Here is a 26,873-nt window from a genome sequence, read left to right as displayed (position 1 = left end):
TGTAATGTTATCAAATTACAGTCTGAATAAGATAAGAAAGGTAATTTCAGGAAAATCACTGGAAATAAATGTGTGAGTACAAATTCTATTGAAAAATCTTGCGAAATACAGTTTTTCCTCACTAGTCAAAACACACATTTTCGGGCACAATCAAGGTGTTTCTAGTTAGAAAGATCACATTTTAAGACAAATAGCCCTTTTAACAGTTTGTGATGATTAGGTCCTAATCTTTGCTTGTGTTTCAGTCAGCATGGAAACATTCAGACATGGAATATTGCCCAGTGTGAGGTCAGCTCTGAAAATCTGATCAACTAATCAAGAACATCCTAACTGTTGAAAAACTCAAATCAATTCCTCTTGCCATATAGGGAAGTAATCACAGACTGGCCATGTGTCACAGATGACACACTAACGTGTTGGCTTTGAATTGTCTCATAACAAAAGCTTTAAAAATCTAATCTATAGGGTTACATAAAAAATGTAATGTATATAATTAAATGTGAATCTGTGTTCTTTAACCTGATCAAACAACTGTTTTGAAATGTAAATTTGTCTTTTAGAAATGAAGAGATAAAAGTTGATTAAAAAATGAAAGAGGTGAAGTTGAGAGGACGGCTTTAATGAGGACAGATAAAGGTGTTTTAGATGGAGGCCTTTGCCATTTAAATGTAACACATGGGGAAAGCTTTGTAGAGGCCAGCTGTGTGGTGCTGTGGATCTGGAGGAAACTAGCAACAGGGCCTGTGGTCAACAGCTCACTAGTCAGCAACCAGGGCAGACAATAACAAGATTGGACATTGAACTAAGAAACGGCAACAATTATACCCATTCTCACAAAAATCACAGATATCATGTCATAGCATTTTACCTTAGCTATGAAAGCAGAACAGTGTGTTATTTCACTTCTTTGTTCTCTTTTAAGAGATCTTATAAACAGCAACGCTTCCAGGTGGTCTGCTTTGAATAATGATAGAAAGAGCTGTTTTTGATTATTACAATAAATGAGGAAAACCACAGACATTGACCAGTGGGAAGATATGAAGGGTTGACATGTTTCATGTGTGGATATAAGCAGAAAACCAATTATTTCTGCAGGAAGCTTGAATGAAGTCCTTTCTGGAGTGCTGCTGCCCATAAACCTTATGAAGTTTTTGGAGGAGCTAGAGGAGAGCTGCCAGCCTGGAGTTTCGCTTTATCTGCTGAAAAGTGCCTTTGCCGTAGACACATTCACTACCACTCAGTGCTGTGGGCCACAAAGAGGAAAAGAGAGACATGGATAGAAGCAGAAAATGACAGAACAGGGGAAACAGAAACAAAAGCAGTGTTGTAACCGGACACAGAGCTCTCACTGGGGGAATGTTGGAAGGGGAGTAAAGTGGGGGAAGGGAGTAATTAAAAACACAAGTCTTTCATTGGGTTTATAACGCTATGGCTTGAAAACGGTTTTTCATAACAATAACAATTATCAAAAACACTTACACATGTGGTTCTATGTACACATGTGTGGAATTATTCTAATGAACGCTAACAACTTTATCTCAGACCACACTGAAACCAACTAATAACTCTCATGCTCATATTTCTCACACACACACACACACACACACACACACAAACACACACATTTACTGTACAAACTACGTCTTAGTCCAGAGCTTAAAAACTGTTCTTCTTCTGTCACTGTGTTTCTCTGTAGCCGTGCTCAATGGCCTAATAGTTGTGGATGAGGCTCAGCATGTTGCCTGTGCACCCTTTCCATCCACAGGCAGACCCTGCAGTGATCCTTTTGGGTAGGGGGGTAGTGGGGTGCATTTTTGTGCAGGCTTGAATATCTAGCCCAGGGAGACAGCTGGTTCCCACACTTCAGAGTAGAGTTTGTTGACCGATTTACTCATATAAGCACCAGTTTGTTCTGCCGTTATTTTTTTCCCCCTGCCTTTTACATCCGATTCTGTCTACATTTACATGCTTTTTTCTTTTTCCAGCTCTTTTACATGACTTGTGTTACCTCATTGCTTTTCATCATCACCGTTACTCTTCTCGTTTTTGTTTGCCTTCTCTATATGCCTCGGTCCAGACACCTCTTTTTCTCTGCTTCCCTTCCACTGTCTCTTTTCTCTTTCCCGCCCACTACCCTGTCTTCTCTTGCTCTAATTTGGGCTATTATGTGTTTGGTTACTTAAATTCCCATGTTGGCAGACGACTGAAAGACTGAGATGCTTGCTTAGTTGTTGGTGCTGCAGAGACTTTCAGCCCTAATGTGCAGAAAACCTGGCTTTGGTGGACTGGAAAGCAGCCCGGCCCAGAAAAGGTGAAGAGTGAGCTTAAGAGAGGGGAAGCGAGCCTGGCAGCACTCGAAATGAAATTGAATTTAGGCTAACAAACTGCTGTTGAGCATGGTGCTGCCAACAAATGACAGTATACTCGTAACTTATGGTCTGTTTGTGTCTATGCCAGTTTCAAAAGCAGTTTGTCGACAGATGCAGTTAGAAGAAATTATGCAATTGGGAACATAAGACATGACATTCTTAACCAATTTCAGTATGTTAAAAGCAATATCAGAAGGCATATCAGAAGGGCTAAAAGAGAATGCTAATGTAAAAACATAAATTAACAAATTGTTCTTTAAGATTTGACTGGAAACAACTGGAATCAGCTCAAAATGTGAGATTCATTGTCTTGCTCAATGACGCTTCAACATGTAGAGAGAAGAGGTCAAGGTTTGAATCACTCACCTTGTGACTGGTTGCAGACCTACTCTACTAACTGAGCTACAGCTGCCCCTCATAAAATTAAGATTTACTATTAGTATTAAGTGAAAAAACAGGACATGTTGAGATAGAGATTTATTTATTCATTGATCACCAGATAATTAAATGTCCAGTAGTCTGTGGAAAAATTAAAACACGAGGAGAAGAACACATTCCCTAATATTTATCTGGATACATAGCAAGTTCGGAAAGACAAATGGTGAGATTTGGTTATAAAATACATTATAAAAAATGTGAGAAAATGAAAGGGAAAAGTAAGAAAGAGAGGGATGAGTGGCTGTATGTATGAAGCAACTCCCAGATGTGGTCAGAAGCTTGGCTCCAGAGCCTCTTGATCATTGAATTAGCAGCAGACTGACATTATGGGAAAACAATAATTTTCCTTTCATCAAGTCAAACACTCACTGTTATGTTAGAGAATTTTGTTTCTGGTAAGAACAGAGTCTAACAATTCCTCTCATTAAATCCCCTCACTCCTCTCCACTGTTGCCTAGGGCTTGCTTTAGGGGAAATTGTTGGTTTTTCTCTATACATCTTTATAGTCTTTACTTTATTCTGTAAAGTGCCTTGAGATGAATTTGTTGTGAATTAGTGCAATATAAATAAAGTTGAATTGAATTGGGGGAAAAAAATTGAAGGTCATCTGTACAAACTGGTTGAAATCTTTGTCCTTTATTTAGAATCACAGTCAATGCAAACACAAGGGGGCACACGCCAGTGTCTTATTTTGCCAGTCCCAAGTCTGGATTAATGTGGAGGGTTGGACAGGAAGGGGCCAAATTAAACATGGGAGTCATGACTTCCACACCGAATCTGACTTCCATACCAGATCGGTTTGGGACCGGGTTAACCACTGCCACCGGTGCTGTTGACCTACAGGGTGCCGGTGGAAATTGGGCTACTGTTGGTCAAAGAAGGAGAGGAGGAAAGCGTGTTCATAGGCAGAGAGAGAAGAGGAAATCCAAGAGTGTAGGAGTGACAGTAGGGACTTTGAATGTTGGGACTATAAGAGGGAAGGATGGAGATTTGGTTGACATGATGCAGAGAAGGAAGGTGGAGACCAGGTGGAAACGTAGCAAGGTAGAAGCTTAGGAGTTATCCTGAAACAGGAGTTTGTATCAGACATTTTAATGAGTCTGAACCTGGAAATTCGTGTGATGTTTAATGTTGTTAGTAGTTATGCACCACAGGTAGGATGTGAGTTAGAAGAGAAGGAGAAATTCTGGAGTGATTTAGATGAAGTGATGCAGAGCATCCCCAGAGGTGAGAGAGTGGTGATTGGTGCAGATTTCAATGGACATGTAGGTGAAGGGAATAGTAGTGATGACAATGTGATGGGCAGGTTTCGTCTTCAGGACAGTAACACAGAACAGAATAACACAGAACAATTGGTGGTAGACTCTGCAAAGAGGATGGAAATGGCTGTCGTGAACAATTTCTTCAAGAAGAGGCAGGAAGATAGGGTGACATATAAGCACGGAGGTAGAAGCACTCAGGTGGACTACATCTTGTAATCTGAAAGAGATCAATGACTGCAAAGTATTGTTAGGGGAGAGTGTAGCCAAACAACACAGGATAGTGGTGTGTAAAATGACTCTGGTGGTGAGGAAGATGAAGAGGACTAAGGCAGAGCAGAGGATGAAGTGATGGAAGTTGAAAAAGGAAGAATCTTGTGTGGTTTTCAGGGAGGAGATGAAACAGAATCTGGGTGGTCAGGAGGTGATTCCAAGAGTTTGATTGGAAGATGAAAGGAGAACTTTAAATAGTTAATGAATGAGTAAAATGAAGGAGAACGGAGAGTAGAATAGGTGACTGGTGTGGAGCAGGAAGTAGCAAAGATTAGTAAGAGTGAAGTGAGGAGGTATGAAAGTGTTTAGGAGTTCCTGTCTAGTTTGTTTAACAGTGTGAGAGGATGCACGAAGTGTACTGGTGCTGATTTTTAAGAACAAGGGAGAAGTGCAGAGCTGTGGCAACTACAGAGGAATAAAGTTGATGAGCCATTCGATGAAGATGGGGAAACAGTAGTGGAAGCTGGGCTAAGAGCAGAGGTGAGCATTTGTGAGCAGCAATATGGTTTCATGCCTAGAAAGAGTACAACAGATAAAGTATTTGCTTTGAGGACGCTGATGGAGAAGTACAGAGAGGGTCATAGGGAGTTGCATTGTGTCTTTGTGGATTTAGAGAAAGTGTATGACAGGGTGCCGAGAGAGGAGCTGTGGAGTTCAAGGTGGAGGTGGGTCTGCATCAAGGATCGGCTCTGAGCCCCTTCTTGTTTGCTCTGGTGATAGACAGGCCGGCAGATGAGGTTAGACAGGAATCTCCGTGGACTATGATGTTTGCAGATGACAGAGCAGGGAACAGATGGAGGAAAATCTAGAGAGGTGGAGGTGTGCTCTGGAAAGCAGAGGAATGAAGCTTAGCCGCAGCAAGACAGAATACATGTGTGTCATGAGAGGGACCCAGGTGGAACGGTGAAGTTACAGGGAGCAAAGGGGAAGAAGGTGCAGGACTTTAAGTTCTTAGGGTTAACGGTTCAGAGCAACAGAGAGTGTGGAAAAGAGGTGAAGAGGCAAGTGCAAGCAGGTTGGAGCAGGTGGAGAAAAGTGTCAGGTGTGTTGTGTGATAAAAGAGTATAAGCGAGAATGAAAGGAAAGGTGTTCAAGACGGTGATGAGACCAGTGATGTTGTTCGGGTTAGAGACAGTGGCACTAAAGAAGAGACAGGAGGCAGAGCTGGAGGTAGCAGATCTTAAGATGTTGAGGTTCTCTTTGGGAATGACGAGGATAGACAGGATCAGGAATGAGGACATCAGAGGGACAGCTCATGTTTGATGTGTTGGAGACATGTACAGAGGAGAGATTGTGAAAATATCTGTGGAAGGATGCTGAGGTTGGAGCTGCCAGGCAGGAGGTCTAGAGGAAGACCAAAGAGGAGATTTATAGATGTAGTGAGAGAGGACATGAAGTTATTTGCTGTGAGAGAAGAGGATGCAGAGGACAGGGTTAGATGGAGGCATATGATTCACTGTGGCGACCCCTGAAAGGGAATAGACGAAAGGAAAAGAAGATTTAGAACCACAGTCACTTCATTTGCCACAATGTACAATAACTCTACAGGAGTTTGTTCACTGGTTACTGGAAGCTGGGTAGATCCTTTGGTTGATTTTATAGAAAATGAGAAACAATATGGTAACATTTAGATTCTCAGAAGGACAGAGAGGATGTGATATATACTGTACTGTAGAATATTTACATGTCACTCCAGTGTATCTACTGGATTTTTCTTTTGCATTGCTGCCTTTTTATGTTATAAGTCCTGCTAATTTTTAATGTGGGTGTTTTCTTCCCAGAATGCCATGGTGTCTTTCAAGGAGCTGTGTGGTCTTACCCCTGCAGCCAACATGAAGCAGTGTATCCTCACAGTGTCCACCTGGTTGATAAATAGTGAGCGCTCACTGAAGGTAACAGTGGACCTGAGTGAGACCTACCCCACCATGGAGGCTCAGGGTCCTGTGCCTGAGCTCCTGCGAAAAGTACTCAACGCTTATGACATGGTAAATAACACACACACACAAAATAATGTATGTACAGTACCAGCATGTTAAGAAACCGGGCAAAGAAATGAAATATGCTGTGTTGTCTTTTGTATTGCATATTGTATGAAAATATAAATTACCTTCTCACTAAATGGCTACCTCACGAAAAAAATAAAATGTAATATAAAATCATCCCAGTAAGACAACATAGGCTGCCCTGTAGTGGTGTGATAAGCGCTTTGCTCTCTGTGCAGATCGTCATCTGTGATGCACTTACAAAAATAAAACAAAGCAGATGGTTGGCTTGTTTCTTCCTTTTGATTTAAGCATTTACATAGCTAGATGTGTTTTACAAGGCCTCTCAACATGGCTCAAACACCTTTTTGACGAGTTGTTGTGAGCATTGTCAGGCTGCAGCTACTCGGTGTCTAATTTTATGTCCTTCTCCATCCTGCCTCTTCTTTTACAAAATTGTTCACCACTTGACATTGGCACGGCCCAGAAGGGAATTAGAGGACTCTGTCTGTAATTAGTTATCACCCCCTGTTTCTACTCCCCTCCCTTTCTACGCCCATTGCAAGGCTTGGTCAAAGCTGGATAAAGTGTGTCATGAGCAAGAAACAAGGGTGTTGCATCCACACTGCTCAGCTCAGGGGCGCTCCTGATGCTGAGGAGCGTACTGACCTACAGGAGCGTACTGACATCAGGAGCAGCGCAGCGAGCAGCTGGAAATAGAATCTACTTTGGTTTTTATGAAGCTTTGCACCAAACAGGACACATCCTGGGACTGTCAGAGCGACTCTCACGCTCCAGTACACAGGAAGAAAGTTTTCTGGGGACGAGCCAAACAGCAGGCCCAGAACTTCAGATTTTAGAACTTGTGAACTTGTTTTATGGTAGAACACAAAAACTACTTCTCATCCTTGTTAACCCATTGAATATTTGACACTTATAATAATTACAATAATTAGAATTGTTTGGTTTTGGGGAGACTATTTAAAAAGCACATTAAAGATATTAACTCCTTACTAAATAATCTTCCAACACCCTCTGATAATAGGTAATAGAGTGTTTCTCCCAGCACATACAAATGCTCCTGTATGTTGTGTTGTTTCATATATTAGTGGTGAAAGGGTGATATTATAGTAAGGAGTTATTAACCTCGAGTGTTTGTCCTAAAGCTTGGGCTGTACCAGTGTTTGTGTTTGCTTCCCTTCCCAAAGACTAGCCTGTTTGTGCACTCCTCAGTCAGAAACATAGAATCCTGTGTCTGTGTGTGTGTGGGCATGTGCATGTGTGTGCGCGCGCACGTGCGTGTGTAAATTATTGTGACTTTACAGAAGCATTGCTGCCAACTCCATGCCATTTACAGTACAATATCAGTGTGCAGTGCATTTCCTCTGTCACCCCATGTGCATTGCAGCCGACCAGTGTTAAACCCTGAGCTCAACGGAAGTTTGCTCCTAGAGGTCAAACCAGTCAAGTTAATATGCACAAAGACCTGTACATATATATATAAACAACCCCCAACCATTAAAGAGAAATAGACCTAAAATACTTTAACATAAAACAGACTGTGTTTATGTACATTAAAATTCAGTCTGTCAGTGAATTGTAATTATTATCATGGATAAGGCAGTGTGCTGTGTCTGAATATTTTACATTTTTCACTTCACTGCTGATGTCAGACCTTGGACTTCTTTTCAGACTTGTCATTATGTACTCTAACGCTTAACAGTCATACAAGAAGAAATCCTCTACACTAGAGGCAGACATGCTACTTTCAAGATCAGAATGCAGTACAGTTTCAGTACTCATATCCTTTCTCTTGGGGTTAAGGAAGAATTTCCTGGAAACGTAGGTTTATCAGGTTACACTATTTAAAAAAATATTTTTTTATTTTACTTTCAGTTTAAAACACTTGGCTGATCAAGCAATTAAGAAACTAAAGTGAAACTGAAACAATATATATATATATATATTAACCAAATATTAATATATTAATATTTCATAAATAATAAGTTAGTTCACATATTAGTTTACATATTCCTTCACAATAGAGAAAGAGAAAACTGATCCAATTCAAGTTGGGTCAATTCATTTTAGGGCCTTAGTGGTTTCTTCTCTATTGGGGTGGCAGTGGCTGAGATGACAGTGAGTAGTAGTAAGTAGAGTGGCTGCCAATTGACCCTAAGGTCAGCGGTTCAGCGGTTCAGCAGTCAGCGGTTCACGCCCTGACTCTCCATGTTGAAGTCAACCTGGGCAAGATTCTGAACCCCCAAATTGCCAAACCCCAGATGCTAAAGTCTTGTAAGGCAGTGAATACCTGAGTGCCAGAGTAAAAAGCCAAAACCTGAGCCAAATCAATGTGTGATTCACGATCGTGAACACTGAGCTTACAGAAGCTAAAGAAAAAAGTTTCTTGTCTATAAATAAACACTGGATTGATAATACTTTAATATTAAAAAAGTTGCTTACACTTTTATTATTCTCTTGTACTTCCAACCAAGGCAAAAGAAATCTGAAATATATTGTTTGTGTGCCCAGGTAATTAGAAAGAATCAAGCTGCTCTCATTATGATTTTATCCCATAGTGAAAGTAATCAGATACGGACATGCACATGTCAGCTATGTCGTCTTAATTGGGTTAATCCTTAGTTGTTAGTGTGTGTGTAAACATAGTGAATAAAAGCTCATCCCCAATACTGCAGCCCTCTACAGCTGAGCTCTGGCTGTAGAGGGCACCATCTAGATATATACAATATACACCTGTATAACAATGTGGTACCTATTAGCTGTTTAACTGTTTATTATGTCTCTCTTGGTATTTTTCTCAGCCTATCTATTTATAGTACCACCAAGGTCCACTGTGTTTGGCGGGGCCTCAACTCAAGGAAACGTTTCAGGAGACCCAGGTATATTGCTGAGCTGTGATGCAAACCAACTGCATGTCTTTTTTGTCTTCTAGATGATCCAAACCAGCAGAACACTGATTGAGTCGGCTGACATGGTCTACTGCAAGCTCACACAAGCACAACGGGCAGGTATGCTGCATATAGTGATGAGTCCTCAGCTGCAACATCCCAACCCTCCACATTTTTTACACTGCAGATCATGTTTCCAAGTGAAAACTCCTTAATATCGTCCTGGGTAGATTCCCTTTCAGATGTACAGTAGCATCTTTCATTTTGTGATATTTAAAAAAACAAAAAGCAGCACCAAGAAGAAAGGCACGTTGTGGTAGAGCTCCATGCTACTCTGAGGAAGATGACTCACATTTAAAGGACATGATTTGTATCAGGAACAAATAAAATTACATCACATACCAGCATATTTCTATAATGTGTTTGGGAAAAAACGGGATTTCAAGACACAAAGTAGTATTCAGTTGAGGAAATAATTTTTTTCAGATCTAAAGTTTTAACATCTAAATGAACCATGTATTGTACTGAAAGAACAAACAGCTGCAACCTTTCAAAACACACTTATGTGTCCTCGTGTTAATAAAATGTGCTTAGTGTATCTACTCCTACAGTTTCTCCATCAACATCAACAATAGTGGCTGCTGTCAGTAGAACAGGGCATCATCAGTGAGTCAGCAACAAGCAGTTGTCATATAAGTGGGCAGGTGAAAACAGTTACACAAAGGGCTGCAGCAGAAAGAGGACAGGGAGCGTAAACATCCTTTGGGAGGAGTCGAGAAATGAAATGGTTTGACAGAGTGTGGAGTGAGAGGGGGAAGGATGGCAAAATGGAGAGACAGCAATGGAATTAAAGAAGCATTTGATCTGTACTGTGTTTTTAACAAAGGTGCTGGATGTAAGAAAGCCAGCTTTGTAGGAGAGAGGATCAAATTCACCATAATAAAATCGTTAGCGATAAAATCGTAAAAAAGTGCTTTCAAATCAAGTTAAGTCTTCTTCGTCAGTCTTCCAACATTCAGCATTAATTGTTACTAATTTGCTTTGCTTGCCAATCATCAAATAAATAGGAGGACATACAGTATAATGAACACTGACATTGTCATTTTGCACATTTGAGCCTCATTCTCATGCTGTATGTAAAGACATAACTGTATGAAATGTGCGGATTTAGGCCTTGTGTAGATCTTATAGTAGCGGATGAAAGCCATTTGTAGTTTGTGTCTTGAGTAGGGAGGGCTTGCTTACTAGTACTAGCCAACCCAATATCCTGAAGATGATAAACCAATTTGAACCTGCTATGCCTAACTTGACTCCCTGGTGTCACACAGAGACATGCATGTGTTTCTCACTCTCCCCACCACATGCCAAGCAGATAGTCACACAGGAATGTAGGTTGAACACTGGGGCTTTAATCACAGAGCTGTCCCCTGGCTTCAAGGTTCCCCCAGCCCAGAGCTGGAATCGTCTTCAAAGGCGATGACTGCAGAGTTCAGCAGAGCTTACGTCCCACACTCGCCAGTAGCTGGATACTGCAGGATGATGCCTACTCTGGCTTATTGCTGCTGTAATATTTCAAATCTTTTCACCTTAAAAATTTTAGCAGCTACAATATGAAAATCAACCTTGTTCTGTCCCACAGAAAAATGTGTGGAATTGCTGTTACAGGTAGGAAAACCCAAAAAGGCAAATGTGTGATTTGAGAATTAAGTTATTTAAATTCAATTTGATTTAATATAATATTATATCATTAAATTCATTTGAAAAGGCTTGAAAACGCTCAAGAATTAACATATTTTGTCAGGGAGCATGTATTCCAAATCCAACTGAAGTGACAACATAGAGATGACTAAATCTGGACTTTTTTAATAAATGCACAATTATCTAATAAATGCCGTGAGGTAGAGGGCTGGGGTGACATCCCTGGGATGACTGCAGGCCAAATGTAGGACTTTCCCTATCACTCACACCACTTCCTTTTACCAGGTATGAACATACATAGCTGAATCCAAATTGCTGCCATTTGCAAATATGCCATATTTCCATGTCTTTTCGTTTATGTTCACAGACATTTATTTTACTGTCACCTTTAACAGCAGTAAGAGAGACAAAAAATCGGAAAATACAACAAATCCATATAAATAGCAACTTTGTCTCTTCATGACATTACAACAGGCTACTAGAATAACTGTGATAACAAATGTAAAGTAAAATTTCCCCTTGATACCAAAAGAAAAGTAATGTTTGTTTAGAATACAGAACAGAATGAGGTTACCAGAAGTATTGTATTGTTTTGTTGTACGTTTTAGAACGGTAAGGTTCTCAAGATTGTTGATTGTTGTTGCTGTTTTTTAGATGGCAAATGATTATAGCTGATGACACTTCCATACAGGCAACATTCTTAGATCTACGATAATCCATCGCTCAGCATTATTTAACTGTTTACTTTCCAAAATTAAGTCGACTGCTTCTGTCTAACTACTCCATGTTGCTCATCTTTTCCAACTGCTTCCTGTTTCATCAGGTCCCTGTTGTCTAAACTGCAAATTTGCTGCTGCTCTTGCTTGCAAATTTACAGAATTTAATTTTTATATTACAACCTACAATTTTAAGTGTAGATTAAACTATAGTGCAAACGGATAGATTTATACAGTGACAATATTGCAACAGAAGCCGTAGTATTATTAGAATAGAATGTGTCTGATAATGCCAGCCGATGGAGAACTACTACTGTTGTCTAAACAAAATGGTTCTAAACTTGACCTTAATAATTGTCAAAATGTGGCAAATAGAGAAAAGTTGAGAACGTTAAGGAGAATGTTAATTTGAGAATGTTAAGGTAAGCCTTAACATTCTGAATACATTCAATACACAATACATTTTTACCACTAATGTCAGTGGATGTAATACAGTGCTGCACAGATTCACCTGTCTTCCCCTGAACAAATTCTAAACCACAACCATTCTCCCTAAAAGATTTTTCTCCCTTTTTCTGTCAGCTTTGTTGTTCTCCATGTATCTTAGTTTGTTGTAAGCATTTGTTATCCTCCAGAGCCCAGAAGAAACAGAGGACATTTGGTTGCTTACCAGCAAACACCACATCTTTCTGATGGCTTGGAAGGCTTGAATTTATCTATTTGATAGACTGAAGAGGGCAGAATGCACCCATCAGAAGCCATCTCATGAGCCATATAATTTATGTACAAAGTGACGATGGCATTAGCAGCAGCGTGAACACAGGCAGGGAATTAGAGCGTTAGGGCATACACAGAGTGAGATGTTGGATTTACATGAAATTGAAGGTTTTGTCTCTCTGATCGATTGGGAAGCCAAATGTATAATTACGGTGTAAAAGCTGTGCGAGAAGCGGAAAAAGGTGTTGTTAGAGGACAGGCTGGGTTTGGGATGGGATAGAGTGTGTGTGTGTGTGTGTGTGTGTGTGTGTGTGTGTGTGTGTGTGTGTGTGTGTGTGTGTGTGTGTGTGTGTGTGTGTGTGTGTGTGTGTGTGTGTGTGCACGGTGCATCTAAGCTTAATTTTAGACATTTAATTGGACCTGACACGTTTGCCCTACCCATTAAAAGTCTGCTCTGCTCATCAGCCAAATGCTGCTGTGAAAAAACCATAATCATAGGGTGCCATCTGAAACGAGGCACCCGAACTAACCTCTCACATCCTAAGTTGCCTTTTATTTTAAATTGTAGTAACATCAAATGACTTGCACATTTGCAGCTTTGTCATTTATAAAGTAGGGGAATAGAAATGGCATGGCAAGACAGTCTTGGGTTGCTATGGTTCTTACTACCCAGCAGCCCCTTCTGTGTTTCCTCTTTCCTTCCTGTGTTCAGCTTATGCCTAGTCATTATTGCAGCTAATCAGTTTAATTTGGGCAGTGAAGCTGACGTGTTGATGAGGATGGAAAGGTGCTAGATGATTCCCCCCTGGGCTCCCCATCACACATACTGCTAATGGGGGGGGACCAGATAGACAGCTGGGATGCACACTCTGGCACCTCCAGATGCTACCACTGTGTGTTTGTGCCTGTGTGTTTATTCTGTACACTTGCTGACATGTCTGCATACTAATCTGTTTATGTATAAAGAGTATGACTTTTCCAGCATCTTCCAACTATCACCAGCACTAGTTTGTATTTCTCTTTAATTACGCTAGGGTGTGTTTGTCCCTGGCTTTTTATGTCATATTTAACCAAATATCAGCCAGGGAAGAGGCCGGAATAAATAATCTTTAGTTTAATTGATAATTAATAGATTTTCCAGCAATAACGGCTATCACAACACTCAGAGATCAACAACAGGTGAAGAAAATGAAATAATTCTTTATTATACTGCAAGTACTAGGTGCTCACTTTTTAATGCAGTATTAAATTCACAATTACCTTTGATTATATAGTGAATATTTGCTACTATTAAAGAAAAGGGGGGTGCTATGACATTTAGTAATGATGCATGCTTCCAGTAAAATGCTGAGTTTGTAGATGAGCAAAAGTCAAAATTTATTCAATGTTCCATGCAGTTTAATATATTTCATTATACAATTGATCATGTGTTTACATTTCACAAACCAAAAAGGTGAGGATTACCATCTTTAAAATTTGATCTTGTAAACTTGACATATCTCTCTCAATTATCCTAAAACAAGGAAGCTTATCCTCATTGTCAGAATACAATATATAATTCAATGAAAACATATGCATAGAACTAGAAATGGCTCCTACAGAAAGATTTTACTGAGTGAATGCTAATAAAAAAGGTAACAGTACCTTAGAGAGGAGGAAGGACTTACAGTAATTAATCCATTTATACAACATTGTGCTTCTGAGCATCTATCAGCATCTCTGGGCATTCAATATATAGCCTGTGAGGTGTTCAGAACACAGGCTAAATCCGGCCCAGAGAATAGTGCATACCCACTGTGGGTTTAGTAGCTGGTGCCTTCCTGCAGCTCTGATTGTGCTTATTTATTAGACCTCCTATGCAATGACTCTCTCACTGACTGATCACTGTGTTGGTGTATTTTGAGGCCAATTCAAGTGAATTCCATTACGAGGAAAATACAAGGGATAAGATTCACACCTCTCATCTTCCTTTTCTTTGTACATTGTTTAATCAGCTCATCAACTCTACAGATTTCTTGATTTTTGTTCCCATCGTATTTGTGATGTTCTGCTAGAGTTGTGCAGTATTTCTGAGTTGTGTTATTGAAAAACTGATGTTTGTGCCATCCTTTGTTTTCAACTCTTTTGAGATTCTGTTTGATTTCATTTTATAGTTACCTTGCTTTAGCCTGTAACTATTAGACTGGAATATGCGGTACTGCTGGACTACTTGTTCAAAAGCAAAAAACTGCCTCTTCCCTATGCAGAGACTGCAAGCCTTTATTAAGTTGTATGTGTTTGTGTGTAGTCAGGAATGAGATGTTGTCCTCCTGTCTACACTCACTAAGTATAGTACAAAATCCTGTCTCATCTGATTGTGTTCTAGAGGCCACATTTTGTTTAACAAGTGAAAATTCACAGACTCTACGTGATTCTAAGAAACAACAACCATGTGCCTGTTGAGGGAGAGCAAATGTTTAATAATTAGGATATTAGGAAATTAAATGGATGAAAAGACAGTATTGCGTTGAGACACCTCCAGCTAAATTAATCTTTCTTTAGCTCCCTGCCTGCCACACTCCCCAAGTCATGTGGTAGTAAACTGCCTTGGTTCAGCACTGAATCAACAGCAGCCCATTAACTATACCAGATTACAAGATCAAATTACCAAATCAACAACAAATCAAATCAGACCTAAAACCTGTTAACACAATGTTTAGGCTCAGAACCAGATATTCTGATAGGGTTAGAAGTAGATTATATATTCCAGATAAATAGAATTTGCATCACCATGAGCTTGTGATATTTAAAGGAAACATTACACATATCATGAACTTACCTACACATACACCATGAGCTTTTTCTATTTTAAATACCAACTGCACATACATTACTGTTTGACGTCACTAATTATTTAAAAACCAAAGAGAAATTCTAGGTCCTTTTTGCAAGGTTGAGGCCAGTGATAGAATTTTTTATATTTCACATTGTCCCTCTAAGTGTGTTTTCAGTGTGATGCAGATTATTTCTCAAAGTTTATGGAAGACTGTTTGTATATGTCATCTGCCCACTGACTTTCAGAACATATCAGACATAAATTGAAGGTGCCGTTAGTATGTCAGTAGTAGTTTTTGTGTTACTATTTTCTGTCATCTTCTGTTCCTTTGAGAATGCCTGTATGCGTCTATAATAGTGCACACCTGTTTAAATTTCATTATTATTGTTACAGTATTTGAACCACAACATACTGTATGGGTTTTGAGTAATGGAAGACACATAAAATGCTAAACAGAGACAACATGGCATACTTTTAAACAACAAGTGGAGTTTTAAAAATTAATAAGGAAATTCTGTGCATCTGTTATTTAGTAGTATGTGGCTGAATTGAAAAAAAATGTATTATATCTCCACACTATAATTAGACCCGATTGTAAAAGCATATAAGTTTCAGATAACAAGCAGGATAGTCTGCCACTTGGCTGAGATAATTATCCTACTCGCCAAAAAAATCTATTGATTTAAAGACTTCTCTTGACCATAGCCAAAGTGCATTTTCTGCCTATTAGTTACTAAAAGGAGCTGAGGACTAAAGTATGAATGAGTGGTGATGATGGGCCTTTTTGTGAATTATACTGTATTAGGTTTGTTAAAAGTCTTGCAGTGAATCAAAGCTAGAAGGAGCCGGTCACTTAAGATCAGGGACTGACAGGCAGGTAGAGGCTTTACAGGACTTTGTTCTTAAAGCCAAAAGGATTAGTGATGGTCTGCTGGGCTAAATGAAGCCAGACCTACTGATAGTCTCATTAGAGGTTAGTCTGCATTGCACTTCCTCAAATTTACCCATATTAGCAATGCATTAGTTAATGTGGTAGGAGTAAAATGAGACAGTCCAGTTCCATCCATTACTACTATCTGCTGTAATATCTCTATGTTGGTATGTCTCTAAATTTTAAATATATTAACAATATTAACAAATATAAGAACATCTTCTGTTTGACTTAACAAGACTAGATCAATTTCCAATTACTTTAATTATTAAAATGATTGTCCTTACAATCCTCCTCCATGCTTGAAGATAGTTAAAATAATTTTCTTCGCTTAAGGAATCACAAAAAAAAAACTTTTACAAAGGGGTAGGTCACAGGTTTGCATCCCTGTTTGCATGTTCTCCCCGTGCTCGCATTTCCTCTGGGTACTCTGCTTTCTTCGCACTGTCCAAACACTAGCATCTTCAGTTAATTGGTGACTCTAAATTGCAAATAGGTGTGAATGTGAATGGTTGTCTGTCTGTGTATGTGTCTCTGTGTTGGCCCTGAAATACACTGGTGACCTGTCCAGTGTGTATCCTGCCTCTCACCCTGTGACAGCTTGGATAGGCTCGAGCCCCCTACGACCCTAAACAGGATAAGCAGTTACAGACAATGGATGAATAGATTGATGGACAAGACAAAAGGATGCCTTTGTGCAATATCTAGCTTTAGCATATGAATCCGGTATAAATATAGACAATATGTTAAATGTATTTTTGCTTTAGGGTTCAGGTTTTTGTTGTGTGTGTTGTATTTATCATCTGTTATATCTTTATCTGTGTACAGGTCTGGACTTTCATGAGGATCTGCACCGCATTGGAGCAAAGGAGGGTCTGAAAGGCCGCAAACTTCAGAAGGCTATGGAGAGTTATGCTTGGAACATCACTGTGCTCAAGGTGAGATAAACTAAGGCACACTCTGCAACCGGTCTACAACACAACAAAAATTCACATCCTCGAGTTTGTATAAAGTACTGACTCATAGCTTTGCTTGATATGAACATCTAAAAATTTTTAGGAGATGATACCAGCTGGATAAGAATCCTATACAGTGGTTTGGTGTCTTAAGAAAGCTCTCTTGGCTAATTGTATTTGCCCTCTAATCCCTAAATCTCCTAATTAATTACTGTAGAATCTAAGAAGTCTTTTATTTAGTTGCTCGTGTAACTATCTTGTCAAGACAGATAGGATTGTTCACACTTGGTTGTAGAGGCACCATGCTGCTCTATTGTTTCTCATTAGGAGACATTGGGCTCTTTGGCCACGGCTTTAAGATGATGCTCAGCAAAATGCATTCTTCTACTTGCCTGCACAGAAGATAAGGTTGCTAATGCCCAGTGAACACTGGTAGCAATACCAGCCCTGATAATACACCACATGCTGCTAAGACTGTGCACTGCACATTGGGCCATTTGAGCTAAGTAAGGACAAAGCAGCTGGGATATTTTTATCTCATCTCATCACCCTGAAATCATTTAGTATTGAGTGGAGAAGCTCCCCTGGCTGGGCTTTTTGCTGGAGTGTCAGGTTAGGGAGATGCTTGATTCTTTTTTGCCTCTCCATGTCTGTCTAAAAGTAGTGAAGATTAGGGTTGGGACCTTTACTGTCAGTACCAATTACTCATATTTGAATTAACTCTTTTTTTTTTTTTAGACGCTGTAAGAAAATAGTGAAATATTACCCAAAATCTTCAACTTGAATAAAATCTTGACAATGACATGAAACAGCAAATAATAAAAGCGTAATACAACTTTCTCAGAGTTAGGAAGGTAAAAATGGCAAAATGCCTGTCATTCATGTATTTACCAAAAAAAGCTTAATTGTTAGATTAATTGATAGACTGTTTCACATACATTTTCAACTAATAAGTTAATCACTCCTTGGTTGGTCCTTGTTCTCCTTGTGCTAATACCATGTAAGAGCCAGATTCATTTTAATTAAGCTTTATTGCGCTCTGTAGATTTGCGAAATGCATCTGGTAAATACCATAACAGGTGGACATCCTAAACTAATCCCTATCATCCTACAGTTCCTCTATACCCATCACTTGTACCGTGTCTCACTAAACACACTCCTCTCTTACATCCTTTCGCAAGTCTTTCATCTTTTCATCAGTTCTTCCATTTCTCAGTGGTAATCTGAGTCTCATGCTGAACATTTGCTGAGACTCTGTGTCTGTTTGCCAAAGCTGGCAGCCATTCTCAGTTACTTCACCTGTCAACCTCCCCAGATCCTCAGCAGGCTGGGAAGTACTTGCTTGTAGATGGTGGAAGGCTGAGAGGAAGTGAGTGAAAAAGTCTTGTCTTCTCTCTGCTTCTCAGCAGAGTTGTCATGGTGAATGGGGGCATTTTTTCCCAGAGCTACAACCCTCTCACTCATCTTATCTTCTTGTCAACAGAAAGGCAAAATCAGAGAGACAGAAAGACGGGCTTTGAAGCAAATATCACGCATGTTGAAGTCTTTTTAAGGAGAATAACAAACTCCAAAAACACGGTGCCTCTCGTTGTCCAAATCAATCACCATTTTATTCCTATCATAATTAACTATTGTTTGATGTTTGGTCCAGAACTCATTGATCTTTTTTTAGGTGGTGGCTCAAATGAGAAGTCACTGCATATATATTGATATTTCATTTGGAGATCCATTGCTCTCAGTCTAGCAGTTAGACTAAGAACAATGAGCTAGACTGTAGCTCATGGTTCCCGGTTACTGTGCATCTAACTTTGTCTACAGCTCCACCCTTAAAATAATATATTCATGTCAGAAAACTGAATGTTCAATTTTTTTTCAAAGGGATGGAAAGATTCTGATAAACAAGGAGGAGATTATAGGCTACAATTCAATAAGAGTATATAGTGGGGAGGATTTGGTGGCTGCCCTTGTTTGGGCTTTGCCCCCTGTGGATAGCTTTAGGCCAGCTTTAGGGGGAAAAGCACCCGAATAACACTGCCATCATGATTTGTCTTTGGCTGCACAGGAAAAGCTTCTTGCTGTCTTATTTTATGCCTGGTGAGTCACGGCTTACATAATATCTTTTTTTTTTTTTAACATATGACTTATTCATGCTTGTGGTATGCATGGTAGTTGCTAAGGTAGAATTGCCTTTTGTGATGTTAATACTGCACGTATAAACATCAGTTGAGAATAGAACATGGGGCATTTTGTGCAGGGCAACACCTCTACTCAATCTGCAATACGTCAGACTGTTGTGGCTTCGAGGTGTTTATCCTTCTTACCATTTACATTTAACTCTGGGGCAGAACAGGTCATTCTGTGCCTCCTCACAGGGCTGCCAGTCGAACAATCTGTCTCAGCAGGTCAAATTGAGTCCAGAGTGAAGTTCAGTGGGCAGAAGGTAAAATGTGTACATCCTCAGATGATGGGGCAACTGCTTTCAGCTTGTTTGTGTACAGATGCTAGAGGAATGAAGGTATAAAGAAACTTTGTGTGCAGGAACAATGTAAGACAGAGGAATGTTGTAAGACTGAGAGGCCTGAGGGGGACTTTACAATTTAAATACTTACATTTAAAATGAAGTTTGTAAAAGCATGTGGTCAGCTTTTCATTTTTCAGCTCTAATTATATAAGCATCACAGAAATAACGATTTTCCACATGGCAGAGACACCAACAGTGGTGCCTGAAAGTTTAGAATTTTTCTCTATTTCAATTCAACTTTATTTATATAGCAGCAATTCATAGCAAAGCCATCTCTGCATAAATATGATCTGCCTAAATATCATGTTTATTTAAAAAGAACTGTTAGTTTTACTGTTTTTCCCATTTCAGTGTAAAGTGTTGCAAACTTTTTCACCCAACTGTACATGACTTGCTCCTGGTGTGAGTTGGTCAACCACTACTGGGGAGGGAAACAGTGGTGTTGAATCTTGAATGGTGTGTTCTCCATTTGCCTGACTGGTGGAGTCCATACTCTTTAAAACCCTTTACAACCCCTTCACACCTGGTGAGCGTAAAACAAATGTTTTTCGAAGAGCTTCAGGAACCTTCTTTTGTTAAGAAGAAGGCACACTTTTACAAAAGGGTTCTCAAGATCTGACTTTAAATTGTAAATGGTCTGCACTTATATAGTGCTTTTCTACCTATTGGCATTCAAAGCACTTTACACTGCTTCTCATTCACCAATTTGCACTCATAATCACACACACTGATGGGGGAGCAACTAAGTTGGGGTTTAGTGTCTTGCTCAAGGACACTGTGACATGTGACCAGAGGAGCTGGGGATTGAACCAACAACTGTGAGATTGGTGGACAACCACTCTACCTTCCTGCACCACAGTCGCACACTTTTGTAGTGACAACCTATGTTTGGCTTTAAATGTAGAAAACCATGGCTTTGTACCAGGTTGACCTCAGAAAGCTTTAAAGCAGGATGCCTGGCCTATTTGCAAGTTGAAATGAACCAGCAAAGGCATCCTTGGCAGCTTTGTACTGCCCCCTTCTGCATTCTAAGAATTAATACACCGAGAAACATTATTTCTGTAGAACCCTTACATTACCTGTTTTTACCTTTACATTACCTGTTTTTTAAAAGTTGTTTTGAGATTAAAATATTTTTTCACAAATGTAGCACAGAGCTAGATGATTATAATCTAACTGTAACATAAAACAGCTCTATGGAAATGGATATCAGAGACATCTTCTGCAAATCTAATAGGATTATAGTCGTTGACAATGTTGTCTCTTTGCTGTCTCCTTCTTTCCCTTTCTATCTCCATCACAGGGCCAGGCAGACCTGCTGAAGCACGCCAAGAATGAGGCACTGGACACTCTGCGTCAGATTCACTGTGCAGCTCAGTCCTGCGGCCTCAGTAAAAATGGAGCAGTTTCCCCACAGCACCATCCTCACCACCAGCCACAGCAGGTCCAGATACAGCAACAGTCTCAGGCGAAGCCCCAAACACAGCCACTGCACCAATCCCAAACTCCGCCCCAACCCCAGATCACACATCAGGCTTATCTCCATTCCCTTCCCCAGTCACATCTCCAGTTACCCACTCTCCCCCTGGTTCAAACTGTTTTGAAACCGCCGGCCTATCCTCAACCACCACCCTTGCCCCAGCCTCAACTTCAATTCCAGAGCCAGCAGCAGAGAGCAGCAGGAGCTCTCGACGCCATCCCTGAGAAAGAGATGGCCTCTGATGATCCTGTGGGATCATGCTGACACACAGCCTGTGCCCACAGAGAAACCTACCCAAAGAGAGACAGAGAGAATGAGATAAGGACGGAGAAACAGAAGGATGTACTAGAAAAGCAGGAAGCTAGTAATGAGCGGGAAACAGAGGAAATCATGGAACGAGTCAAAGAGATGATGGTGAAGAAGGCTCCTCGTGTCAGAAGTGAGACACAAGTCTAAGAGGAAGTTCAAATTGGCCAGAGAAATGACAGAATCCAAAATTCAGTGTCTAAACGGGATGAAAAACTGGAAAAACTGTGTTTAGTTTTCTCAATCGAGACAGTAGGTTTTGGTCTCTTCTGTTTTCTCTCTGAAAAGCCAAACAGAGTAACAGCTCATAAGAAATTTCCGTTATGTATTTCTGCATAACAGATGTGCTTAGTAGTTGGATAAGAAAGTTAGGCATTCCCATCTCTCTCTGGGCAGTGCTAGTTACATGCCTCTCCACTATGTACTCTAGCTCTGTGGGTACAGGCTTTACCTCACATTGGCCTTAGTAGCCACAAATTTGCCTTTTCGTTTCTAGAAGCTCCTTGGCATGTTTTTGAGTTTTTACTTCCTCATGCTCACACTCCTCCTCTGTCTTTGACATAAAGCTAAGTGTGACCCCCTCACTCCTTTCAATGAAAAGGATGCCATTGTCATTTTAACTGCATGAAATACAGGAGCTCATCTAGGCAAAACTGTGTAGGAATCACAAATGAACATTTCAGCACAAACCAGGGAGATGTAGAGCTACTTGCATCCTTCGCTGGTGGCAACCTGCATCATGACCCAGGCATGCCCAGTGTCATTGCTATGGATTTATGTTTTTCAGCATTCCTGGATTCTTCCCACAGGGTCTCCTTGTGTTCCCCCCCACCCCCCAGAGTCTGTGTATGTGTGTATGTGTGTGTGTTTGTAGGACACATAAGCTGGTGTTTTGCTCCCCAGGGTGGAGCTAGTCTACGTCTTTCAGTGGCAGAGCTAACCAGCCAATTACAACTGGAATACTTGACCCTATCTGTTAGAGGTCAACAGGGACACAATACTGCTGTCAATAAAAACACAAAATGAAGTGATTATAAATGTAAACTTTATGTAAAATGTATGAAGGGAACATATATTGCTATGATAATTCTTGCAGACGCAGATATTAATGATTGATATTATAATTATTGTTGTTAGTTCTATTGATATTCTGATTATTTTTTAACATTACTTCCACATATACAGTGATTTGACACCTGCTGTTCTGTGGTGCAGATCAGGACAACCAGTGCGTCTGGGACTGGAACGAGAGATTACGGGTTAGCACCACAACACGAGGGTCAAACAATAACCTCACATGTGTTTCACTGCAAAGTGAGTGTGGATTCTGTAAGAGCTCCTTTAAGTGGCCCATTAAAACTGGCTTTGTTGTTTATCTAGTCTCTTCTCATTCATTGTACTTTAATGACTTCCAAATGGGAATATGTGCAAATGCAGACACAGGGATGCTAAATATGGCTGTTGAATTTGAACTATGTATTAATCAGAACATATATTTGCTAAAAAAAAAAAAGAAGAAAGAAATGTTGTAGCTGTGTACGGTTAAGAAATTGAATTTGAGTAAAATGTTGTCTTTTTTTTGTCACAACAGTCAACTCTAGCAGAGTGAATGTAATGCAATCAATGAAGCTTTTAGAAGGTTTTATTGATTGCCTCTGATGCACTGTTAAGTCATATGATCAAAAATGACCTTCTCAGTAAACAAGATTCAGTCCTTTTATTTTTTATGAATTAGTTGATTTATGGTTGCTTCCTGTAAGATTGCCACAAATATTAAGTAATCATCTGAGAGGATGAAAAGATAAAACAATCTGAAAGTCAATAACTGCTTTCACTTGATTTTTACTGTTCTATTATAATTTACTTATGAGTTGATGGTTAATAGTCCACATTATGTGCATTCAACGGTGTAACTGAGGCCTCCCAAAAGGATACTGCAACGTGCCTCTCACTTTTGGATTAAAGTTTGATTCACTTTCATGACTGTGAGCCTATTGACTCATTGCTACTGATGACTACCTTGCGTAGAGACAAACAAAGCACAAAAACCTTTAGTGATGTATCAGTAAGACACAATAGATATGAAAGAACCTCATTAGCATGACAGTTTGAATAAGGTCTGTAGAACTGAAAAAAGGGCATCAAGGATTTTTTTTAATATTTGTATTCTATTTTAGAGCTCACTGGACATGTTGATTATGATCTGTCCCTCACCACTAATTGTAATGGTATGTCTTAACAAACCTTGTGCATGCTGTCACAAAGACATACCTGTAGTCCATCAACTATCCAGAGAAGTGCCTTGGAGATGATCTGCCTCAGGAGACTAATTAATGACAGCAAACCCTCAAAAGAGCAACACTGGGCTTTGTGACATGCTTTTGGTTGGCCTCAATGACGTCAACACATGGCTGAGACAACACCGAAAAATATAAAAGAAGAACCCTAGAGAGATAAGAATATCAGATGACTCCCCTTCCAACAGACCCAAAGATGACATGGTTCTCCACCAACCTCCAGAAAGTGGCTAGGATGAACACATCTAACAGGGTAAGGCAATGGAAATTGATCAGCATCGGATATTTTTTGTAAATTAAATTAAACAATTTGTTTAATGACACATCATTTTTTAAATGTTATTTAGTCCTTTTGGCTGTATTAAGTGTTTTTAAGTGCTTTACTGGTCTTGTTTTACTATATTTCTATAATCCAGAATGTAGACAGAATGGTACCCTGTGTACAAAAATATGCTATGTCTATTCAATTTAGAACTTAACTGTGTCGTAGATTTACATTTTAGGTATTTGGCTGACACATTTATCCGAAATAACTTTCCCTAAGACACTTTGAAGAGCGGTACATTTAATAAACAACAGCACCACAGCCGCTTTAAGCTATTGGTGATGCTCTGTTCTATTAGCTAAACCAACTTTCTGCATTCTGTCTGACTAGAATATCTTTTTTCATGTTACATCACTATATACAGCATGTGACTGTATGTAAAGTTCCTAAGGTTAAGCCCTCATGACTGTATATTGTTGCTTTTCTCTAGGTAATCTGGCTTTCCCCCCTCTTTTTAACTCATGCGGTCAATGTTAACTGACAACTGGCATGACTGGCTGTCTATATTGTGCCTTAGCTCTTGTTCTCTGTCAGTTGAGATTGGCTCCATCTTCCTGACATATGAGAGATGAGCAAGTATAGATGATGAATTGTTGGATGGATCAAGGTTTTTATTGTGTAACCCATTCTTTGGTGATGGGATAATCTATATATTCTTGACTAGAGGTTAAGGAAATAATCAGTATCATCTTATTTAAATGGTAAATGGTAAATGTGCTGCACTTATATAGCACTTTTCTACCTATTGGCACTCAAAACACTCATAATCACACACACACACACACACACACACACACACACACCAATTGGGGCTAACCCTCACTGGGAGCTACTAAGTTGGGGTTCTGTGTCTTGCTCAAGGACACTTCGACATGTGACCGGAGGAGCCGGGAATTGAACCAAAAACTGTGAGATTGGTGGACAACCGCTCTACCTTCGTGCGGCACAGTCGCCCATTTAGTGACATTTTTTGTTTAAACAGCCTTAATCTACTTTTTTGCAACACTTTAAACCCAGCATCCAAATACCATCTAAAAAGTAATAAAAAATATTGTTGAAAAATACTTTTTGTTTTTCTTTAATTCTGTATATTACTGTATTAAATGGTTTGTGCATAATCTAATTCCTTTCACCCAACAGAAAGTCCTGTTGCTGGTCCTGATTGCGCTGCTGTCTCAGCTTACTTGTGATGCTCACAATATGTCTGAGTGCTGCAGACAGCCATCAAGCTCCTGTCGCCTTTATGTGTTGTTGTGTCGATCTGGCAGTAAGGGCAATGTGGGACCAGTCACAGGAGATGCAGCTGCGGGAATCCTCACTCTAGGTAAGAGGAGGGAAGACGAGCACCGCTTGCAGAGCCGACTCCAACAACTCCTCCATGGGTCCAGGAACCAAGCAGCAGGGATCTTAACTATGGGGAAGCGGACTAAAGAGAGGGCTGGAGAGCTGTACATGGACTGGATGGCTCAGTCAGGATCTGTCATCACTACACCTCTGCCTTATTGAAGCTAAATGCTTATGATAGACTGGAAACTACATCAAATGTATAAACTTAAGTTTGCTCGTGTGTAGTCAGTTGTGTGTTTTTCTTTTAATTGCACTATTTGATGTAATGTGTAGTATTGTACATAGATGCATTATTAAAAACACAAAGCTACATATATATATATATATATATATATATATATATATATATATATATATATATATACACACACACACACACACACACACACACACACACACACACACACATATATATATATATACACACACATACACAGATGATAGATTTAGAGTTTGATGCAGAATATACCAAGGAGCCTATCAGTGTGGAAATAAAATGGACCACAAGATGGTGCTGATAAATTGAAAGAGAATATAGTGAAATGGATGTATCTATCCTTTAGGATGCCTTAGGCATGTTATGTATTTAAATTCTTGTTCTGCTGTAATTTACGTTGTTGCAGTAAAATCTATGTGGTCCTCTGCACAACAATACTATCAGCACAGTTTGAAAAAGGTTTTTTTGATATTGTATTTCCATTAATTTATTTATTTATTTAACATTTTTTCCAAAGCTTTACTTTCCCTTTTCAAAAGAAAGTAAAGTTACTATTTTATTAGAATTGAAACCAATCAATATTACAATTATGTGTTTAGAAATCCTATTAATTATGAAAATATTGGATGTAATGAGTTCATTTTATCACTTGCTAGCTGTATACACAATACATGTTTGCAACTTACTTTTGGTGTTTTGTTATTGATTTGCCTTCTCTTTGTCAAGATGCATTTTACCTTAATTGTGTTTATAACTGCAGTAAATACAAAATTATGGAAAAGCACACTGTGTTAGATGACTGTCCAATTGGATTCTCAGTTGGGTACCTGAAACTAACATGCTAATTTGACACATTACAGAGTAACAGAAATGATGGACACATTTAAGAACAGCTGCTGCTCAGTAACATAATAAATACATCTGACTCAAGCTGCGTCTACCACTCTCCTAAAGCAACTAGGAGAGTAGTTTAAATCTAACAAAATTACTCCTGCATAGAGAAATATTTAACCAAAATAGTATTTATTTATTTTTTTTAGCTTTTTGTTAACTAGCCACAGAAAAATCCCTTTATCATTTAAGCTAAAATTAATATTTAAGGCTTCAACCTTATCCTGAAATATCAGGCCACAGATTACATGTGATTGTGTAACATTTCACTCACTCATAGAAGAAGCTGGAGGGATCTGATAATTGGGATGCAAAGAATGACAGCTTGTCATCATTTATAAATGCCATCATCATGGTCATTCATGGGTAACAGCAACTATGTGTGCAGGTTATTGTTTATGTCCATGTATAGGTAGCAAAGACATA

At 39.4% G+C, this 26,873-nt stretch overlaps 2 protein-coding genes across 2 annotated transcripts in view; both read left to right on the top strand.

The window, feature by feature from the left end:
- LOC137100084 (uncharacterized) overlaps positions 1 to 22,745 on the top strand; it is an 84,620-nt gene extending 61,875 nt beyond the window's left edge. The window contains 4 exon segments of the mRNA XM_067477715.1: positions 6,121 to 6,324; positions 9,275 to 9,350; positions 16,936 to 17,045; positions 20,888 to 22,745. Coding sequence (XP_067333816.1) covers positions 6,121 to 6,324; positions 9,275 to 9,350; positions 16,936 to 17,045; positions 20,888 to 21,328 — 831 coding nt within the window. The 3' untranslated portion in view covers positions 21,329 to 22,745.
- Positions 22,746 to 22,889: 144 nt separating this feature from the next.
- On the top strand, positions 22,890 to 26,317 carry hcrt (hypocretin (orexin) neuropeptide precursor). Its single transcript, XM_067477519.1, has 2 exons — positions 22,890 to 23,920; positions 25,133 to 26,317. Exons 1-2 carry the CDS (start codon positions 23,837 to 23,839, stop codon positions 25,496 to 25,498), a joined length of 450 nt encoding a protein of 149 aa, XP_067333620.1. The 5' UTR covers positions 22,890 to 23,836; the 3' UTR covers positions 25,499 to 26,317.
- Positions 26,318 to 26,873: the final 556 nt, after the last annotated feature.

This window comes from Channa argus, chromosome 15 (assembly GCF_033026475.1).
Source record: "Channa argus isolate prfri chromosome 15, Channa argus male v1.0, whole genome shotgun sequence".
NCBI lineage: Eukaryota > Metazoa > Chordata > Actinopteri > Anabantiformes > Channidae > Channa > Channa argus.
This window is presented reverse-complemented; position numbering and strand designations above follow the sequence as displayed.

Bases quoted from the DNA above. Each gene is read 5' to 3' on its own strand.
- hcrt (XM_067477519.1), top strand. From the start codon at position 23,837: ATGACTCCCCTTCCAACAGACCCAAAGATGACATGGTTCTCCACCAAC. The intron at 23,921-25,132 runs GTAAGGCAATGG...TTCACCCAACAG, and splicing joins GGATGAACACATCTAACAGG to AAAGTCCTGTTGCTGGTCCT.